This window comes from Lipotes vexillifer, unplaced genomic scaffold (assembly GCF_000442215.2).
Source record: "Lipotes vexillifer unplaced genomic scaffold, Lipotes_vexillifer_v1.1 scaffold1562, whole genome shotgun sequence".
Taxonomy (NCBI): domain Eukaryota; kingdom Metazoa; phylum Chordata; class Mammalia; order Artiodactyla; family Lipotidae; genus Lipotes; species Lipotes vexillifer.
Genome location: NW_006771471.1, coordinates 663244 through 670690, shown reverse-complemented (window position 1 = coordinate 670690; position 7447 = coordinate 663244). Strand labels below are relative to the sequence as shown.

The window sequence follows — 7447 nt, the reverse complement described above, 5'->3', positions numbered from 1 at the left end:
CCCTACAAAACCTACATAGTAACTTGTAAATGTTCTCTAACTACTTATATTTTAGACACTAGGTTTAGTTACCACTATATAAAGCTATAACCTAGTCAATATGAGCTTATTACAATATTTATCAGTGAAATAAGAATATATATATATATATATAAAAAACATAGAATACAACTCAAGGCATATAGGTTACACTTAAAAAAACAATATGGTGACTGACAGACTATAAAAATTAATACTATGATAACCGACAGCAACACAACTATTAGGTTTATTATGCATACCCTATCTTGTTTAAAAAAGAAGTCATGCTTATATATGCATACAATATAACAAAATATAATGCATTAAAATTAATTTCTTTTTAATTTGGCAAAGGGAAAATGAAAGTAACATAGAACCAGTAAAAAGGAATGAAGTTTTATAACACTGCAGCTAGTTCTTCTATCAACCAAAAATATCCAAATAGATTTTTAGGGTTTTGAAGATATTTAACTGCCTAAAATGCATTCCTTATTATGGTTTTACATTTTACTCATGTATCTTTTGCATATCACAGAAACAACTAGCTGTAGATGCTCTCCCGCTTGCTCAAGTCTCTTTGTTAAACGCTGGGTGTATAAGAAAAAGGGTGAGAAAGGGCCAAGTTTTAGTAATCCTATCAGTGGAAAAGATACTGATGGCTAAATCATGGTTCATCTATCTGACATACTACTTTGAAAAAGAGCGGCCTGGAATGAAAATGACATTCACTGTTTTTAGATACTGAATAAATAGTCTATCACTAAACATGATTTTACTTCTAATACTTGCACAGTTTGAATCCTCTCATTAAGACTTTACCCCCCAAACCTTCAGGTTACCAGTATTTACGTAAGCTGCTTCCTTAACTGCCTTGGATGAACTTCTTCTAAAACACTTGTACCATGACAAAAGGTACAGTTAGTTACTTTCTTTTTAAACTACTATCTTCCAAATGTATTAACATGCAGAACACTGTTTTGTGCCATTTTACTTCTCTAGAAATTAGAAATAATCATTTCAAAGGCTGTTTTCATATATAATAAAGACTTCTTCATTTTCTAACTAGTGGATAAATGGTGCTAGTGGTAGCATATTCTGGAACATTTGATTTTAAACTTTATGGACCAATTTTTAGAAAAATCAATTCACCCAAGTATGCAATTGTGACTTATGTGCTTGACTGTATAATTAACAGGTTCTGGGACTTCCCTGGTGGCGGAATGGTTGAGACTCTGCCTGCTAATGCAGGGGACACAGGTTCGAGCCCTGGTCTGGGAGGATTCCACATGCCGCGGAGCAACTAGGCCCGTGAGCCACAACTACTGAGCCTGCGTGTCTGGAGCCTGTGCTCCGCAACAAGAGAGGCCGCGACAGTGAGGGGCCGATGCACCGCGATGAAGAGTGGCCCCCGCTCGCCACAACTATAGAAAGCCCTCGCACAGAAACAAAGACCCTAACCTAAATTTGGGCTGCATTAATCTGATTGAAATGAGAGAGTGGATCTACTAATCAGGCTAAAAAGATGCAGATGCAGTTTTATTGTAGAAAATCTGGCTATTTTAATAAACTGTGGTTAACTCCTCCTTTTTTAAACATAAGCTTCATAAAACTTCCTTAATGTAATAAATTCATAATTAAGGAAGGTAGGGAAAAAACTCACCTAATTCATCTAATTTTCCAGATGAGTGGTCCTAAAAAGAAATTTCAATTTATATGAAGTTACAACTAACCTCTAGAACTCTTCCTTTCCTTTGCCTTGTAACAATCTAAGCAGACCACAAATCCACATTTTTGACAAACCCAATGGATGTTAAACAGTGTTGCTTCACATGCATCACACATCTCCCGGACTCCTCTCACTGCTCTTTTCCAGGCAATTTTGGCTGAAATACAGGGAAATAAAAATTTAAAGGCAAACATGCTCTTTTCCATGCAATTTTCACTGAAATGCACAAAAACAAAACTTTAAAGGCGAATCAAAAACTTTGAAGGATTTATTAACAATCAATAGCAGATTTCTTGATGTAACTATTAATTCTCTTCAGAAGACTTACATCTAATGGAGGGTTTCTCAGTCCTGGCGCCCTTGATATTTGGATGAATAATTCTCTTCTGTGGGTGGCTACCCTGCGCAGTGGCATCTGGGGCTCCACCTATAGATGCTAATTCTCTATACCCTCAACACCTTTCAGTTATGCAACCAAAAATGTCTTGAGTCATTGCAAAATGTCCCCTGGGGGACGAACTACTGACTTAAGGGATGGGAAGGAAAAGAAGCTAACATTTTGAGCACCTAGTATGTTAGGTGCTTTACTTAGTAAATATAACATAACTACTTTATAAACAAACCTATGATGTAGTTATCATTCCCATCTCATACAGTTAAACAAGGAATAAAGTTGAGATACAAATGTAAGTCTATCTAACTCCAAAGACTGTGATGAATCACACAAGATAGAAAGCTTAAATAATTGGGATGGATTATGTCTTTATATGGCAAATGCTGAAGTTTCCCAATTTCACATCCGAAGTGTCTATCGTGCTCAGTTATGTCATAATGGCAGAAATACCAAAATGCTATTGTAATTTCACAACTTGCTAATCCAATTCAACCTCAGCTGGAAAATATGTTACCTTAATTACATATAGGTACATTTGCACATAAAAGTGTCATTATCAAAATTAAAAGTAAACAAGCCTAGGTAAGATTAAGGACTTCTCCCACAGATAAAACATATTCCAAAGAGAAATTCTTAAAAGAAAATGTGTACAGTTGCATGTTCTAAGTATTTAACTTCCTTACCATCCTTTTTCACCCAGGACAAAGCTGTTTTTTCAGATGTTACTAACTGACAGAACTTATCACCTATTATATCCAAGATGTATTTTGAAGTTTCTATGTCTACTTCATCATCTTCATAATTTTCATGTGTCCATAGACTCATAGCTTCATCATCATATTGGTCAGGAGAAGAGAAGCCATCTATTCTAACCACTCCATTTTTACTAAAAGACAATCTGAAACATTAAAACATAAAAACATTAGATAACAAGACAGAAGTCCAGGTTTTAAAAGTTGTAAATGTATAATTAATTTATATTTTTATATTACATTATAAATATATAAATTTACAATTAAAAAACATGAAAATAGAGTGGTTGTTTATATATACAAACTTTATTAATAAAATTTAACCAACTTTTGACTCCCATAGTGCTACACAAATGGCAATCCAGTGGCACCAATTTTAGGTAAAATCTTATTTCTTGAAATAACCTATCACTTATACTTAACTATTTAACTCCAGTCAAATGGAAACTGTCCAAGTGTTTCATGAGGAAAAGAGTTAAAATGTTGGCCGAATGCTGCCTTGGGCAATGCAGTTATTTTATACATAATCTAAGCCAGCACCCTCTAAAGTTGAAAATACCGTAAATCACCTTAAGACTCACTGAGATTAAAAAAAAAAAAAAATGCTAAATTAAAAAATACATTTTTTTGGGCTTCCCTGGTGGCGCAGTGGTTAAGAATCTGCATGCCAATGCAGGAGACACCGGTTCAAGCCCTGGTCCAGGATGATCCCACATGCCGCGGAGCAATGAAGCCCGTGTGCCACAACTACTGAAGCCTGCGCGCCTAGAGCCTATGCTCCGCAACAAGAGAAGCCGCTGCAATGAGAAGCCTGCACACTGCAACAAAGAGTAGCCCCCGCTCGCCGCAACTAGAGAAAGCCTGTGCATAGCAATGAAGACCCAATGCAGCCAAAAATAAATAAAAAAAAAAACCCCATCTTCCTCACTAATTAAAATGACACTTCATTAACATGATTTGGAGGAACAAGATTGAAATTCTTAATAGTATATTAGGAACTCAATTACTGTGCTTACTTCCTTCTCTTACTTCTGATATCCAATTTATGTAACCACTCAATTCAGAGAAGTTTAAGGTAAATGGAAAAATTGCCATTCTCCTACAGGTTGACGGTTATTTCTCAACTGTCTTTGAACTTACTCTTTACTCTCAAAGAGGGGATATCAGAAGTACATTACAAATCAGCCTGTATTTTTCAAATGGACAATACCAACAACATTCCTTTTACCACTTCTTCCTATACCTTTATTACCTTTCCCTCTTTTTCTTAAAAAAAAAAACAAAAATTTCTCCTTTTATGACAACCCATCATCTTATTTCAGCTTTGTGTTATGTCTACCTTTCCTTCCTTAAAATTTTCCAAAGGTTTTCTTATCTCTTCAAACCTACTTTCCTTCTGATTCCTTTTCCACCTTTTCTGTACTTCCATGTGGACTACCTTCTATAGCTATTCTTTGAAGTTGTCTGTCCTTTGGGGATTGTTGGCTAGAAAAATCATGAAGTAAAGAAGAAATTTTCTGTTTCTGCCAGTACATATTTTTGGGGTCTCTACTGGGCCACCAGCATACTACATTTATTTGTCACAGCAAAGTGCCTCGTAACTTCTTGGGAAGAAGATGATGATGATCAGAAAAATAATTGCTGGCAACATCATAGGTGCATTCCATATACATGCTTGGTACTATGTTAAGAACTCTGTGTACTTTGTTCTCATTTCATCGTCATAAAATCTCTGTGAGGTAGGTACCACTTAACATTCATATTATGCAGATGAGACAGGCATAGCTGCAGTCCTACTACAGTTAATAAAGTCACACAGGAACTAAGGACAGAGCTGGAACCAAAGTCCAGGAATGACTGATTCTAGAATCTGAGAAATTAACTAGTTTCTACTGGCTGGGTTACCCAGCTCTTCTTAAAACTCTTATAAGTCTATAAATTTTTAGTATTAAAGTATTATTTAGTAATATTAATATTACAGTAGTATATAAGTTAATAACAACTTTTTAAGAAATTAATTTATTTTATTTATTTATTTTTGGCTGTGTTGGGTATTTGTTGCTGTGTGCGGGCTTTCTCTAGTTGTGGCGAGCGGGGGCTACTCTTCGTTGTGGTGCGCGGGCTTCTCATCGCGGTGGCTTCTCTTGTTGTGGAGCACGGGCTCTAGGTGTGTGGGCTCAGTACTTGTGGCTCGTGGGCTCAGTAGTTGTGGCTTGTGGGCTGTAGAGCACAGGCTCAGTAGTTGTGGAGCACGGGCTTAGCTGCTCCGCAGCATGTGGGATCTTCCTGAACAAGGGCTCGAACCCATGTCCCCTGCATTGGCAGGTGGATTCTTAACCACTGTGCCACCGGAGAAGCCCATAACAACTATTAAGTTGTTTTTATATTTACCACAAAACCTGTGAAATGTGACGTGCTACTAACAAATCCTTCTTGTCATTTTATAACTCATATTTTTATAGCTACATATGTTTAACAAAAGTATGGGTATCCATACTCCAATAAAAATTAAGATAAAAACAAAATTAAAAAAACCCAAAATGGGCTTCCCTGGTGGCGCAGTGATTAAGAATCCACCTGCCAAAAAACCCTCAGAATGACAGTACAATTTCCAATATCCTATTACCATATTTTCCCCCAATTACCTATTTTCAACTTACCGTCTAAAGTAGTAAAATCTACAAAACACTGGTGAGTGAGTTGGTTCTTCTCCCTTCTTACTCCGAATAAGTCTACATTCTCGGCACTTTTGCAAATTAGGCCCTATCTCACAGCAGGAGTCATCCTGTAAAAAGGATTCCCCAGTTTGCTTCAGCTTCTTGACTTTACGCCAGTCTTTTAATACTGAACGAGGGATGCCAGCTGTAAAAGCAGTAGGAAAGTATTAGCAAGATTATAACTTTTTAGAAAGGTAAACTCCTTGAGATAATATTCAAATCAATTAAAGATCACTGAGAATAAAGGCAAAAAAAACCCACAACAGTTCAAGTCAATTATACAACTCTGATCATATACTGAGATTGTAGAAAAGAGATTATATAGTTCAAGGTACTCATTAATAACTAAAAAGTCCATAGCAGCATTTCTATTTACTATTCTACTAACCAAATGAACTCTTAATGTCAATATAATGGAAATGCAGACATAAGTAAATTTTCCAGCTGACTGAAATCTTCACATACTCAATATTCATATTTGTACAGTAGCAAACATGATAATCATTCATTTTCTTTGTAAATCTATAGATAAAAATGCAGCTCTTCTACACAGAAATCTGTTATATGTAGGAGGAGGCTCTTTTAAGATGCACAGGAAGGACCTAAAGACGAAAAGTTAATACTTCTAGAAACTACAGGCTAGTTTCAATATATTTATATTGTTTTGAAATACTTAATCTGATTCTCCAAAGGTAAATGTAGATCGAGACAAATTTCGATTTTATCACACTATATTTGTGGGAAGAGGAGCTAAGATTTTTCTCCTAATATCTCTCCCTTATTATAATGCCCTCCATTTGGTATCAATATTTGATAGAAGCAGTATCTTTTAGAAAAATCAAAGCGTTTGAAAGATGTAAAAGAAAAAAGCCAATATTAACCTGCCTGTCTTTATTGATGGTATAAAGAAAAAAGGCATCAGAGAAGCCTAAAAAAGAAACAAAACTCAAACGCACTATACAATTTAATACTTGCAGGGAAAAAATTAATTCATTTACTATACTCTGCATCATTGCTCCATCAGGTTCATTAACTTGAACTTAATTGTTGTAATAACACGGGCTCAAGTAATCAGTCATCTATAGAGCAGCAAGAACTCAAAACATTATACTGTACATAAGTTAAATGTAGCCTATTCAATTTTAAAAAATATATTCACTTAAAAGCACGCTGGGACAAGCAAGTATTTGTTGACACCTATCAGCGTACTTACACTGCCCATATTTATGTAGCTATATGCCAGACCTGAGATTTACATAGTTTGTTATTTCTATCATGTTGAATGAATAAATTGTATTTCCTACACTTGTGTTTACTAATCATACCCATTTGGCCGATCAGAGGCAGTTCAAATGTTCTCCTGAGATTATATAATTCTTGCAGAAGATACAGCAGAACTCTTGTTCTGAGCTCTCACTATCAACTTACCTGTTGATAGCATACGTAGTACAATTACAGCAAGATCACATACACCTTAACATAGGAAGTGCTGTGTTTAAATTCCAGGGTGGCCCATTTGAAATAGGTTCCAGTTATTAAGCACTTCTATGACTGCTGCCTGATTCTTTTACAATTACATGTTCTCCCCTCTTCTTTCTCTAATTTAGGGCAAGGAGCCATTTGGCTTGATCCACTAGGGAAACATGTATGTGGGCACACATACCACTTATGGAATAAAAATGTTTCCAGAAGGCTTGTGTAAAATGTTTGTTATTTCCTCCACTGTGTATAAGACACATTTCTCCTATGGACTGTACAAAAAATTCAGAGCTTCTTGAAGTCAGAATGAACAACAGTACTACACTGCTGATAAATCTTTGTTATATTACTTCCAATC

The 7447-nt window shown here is 35.7% G+C and overlaps 1 protein-coding gene across 2 annotated transcripts in view; it reads right to left on the bottom strand.

Annotated features, from left to right (window-relative positions):
- The window catches only part of JMJD1C (jumonji domain containing 1C), a 248697-nt gene that overhangs the window by 23892 nt on the left and 217358 nt on the right, over positions 1–7447 (bottom strand). For both annotated transcript variants that reach the window (XM_007446796.1, XM_007446797.1), the window contains 3 exons: positions 5554–5755; positions 2825–3039; positions 1752–1904 (listed from right to left, as the gene is read on the bottom strand). In XM_007446796.1, the coding sequence (XP_007446858.1) occupies positions 1752–1904; positions 2825–3039; positions 5554–5755 (570 nt within the window). The remainder of the gene's footprint in view (positions 1–1751; positions 1905–2824; positions 3040–5553; positions 5756–7447) is intronic.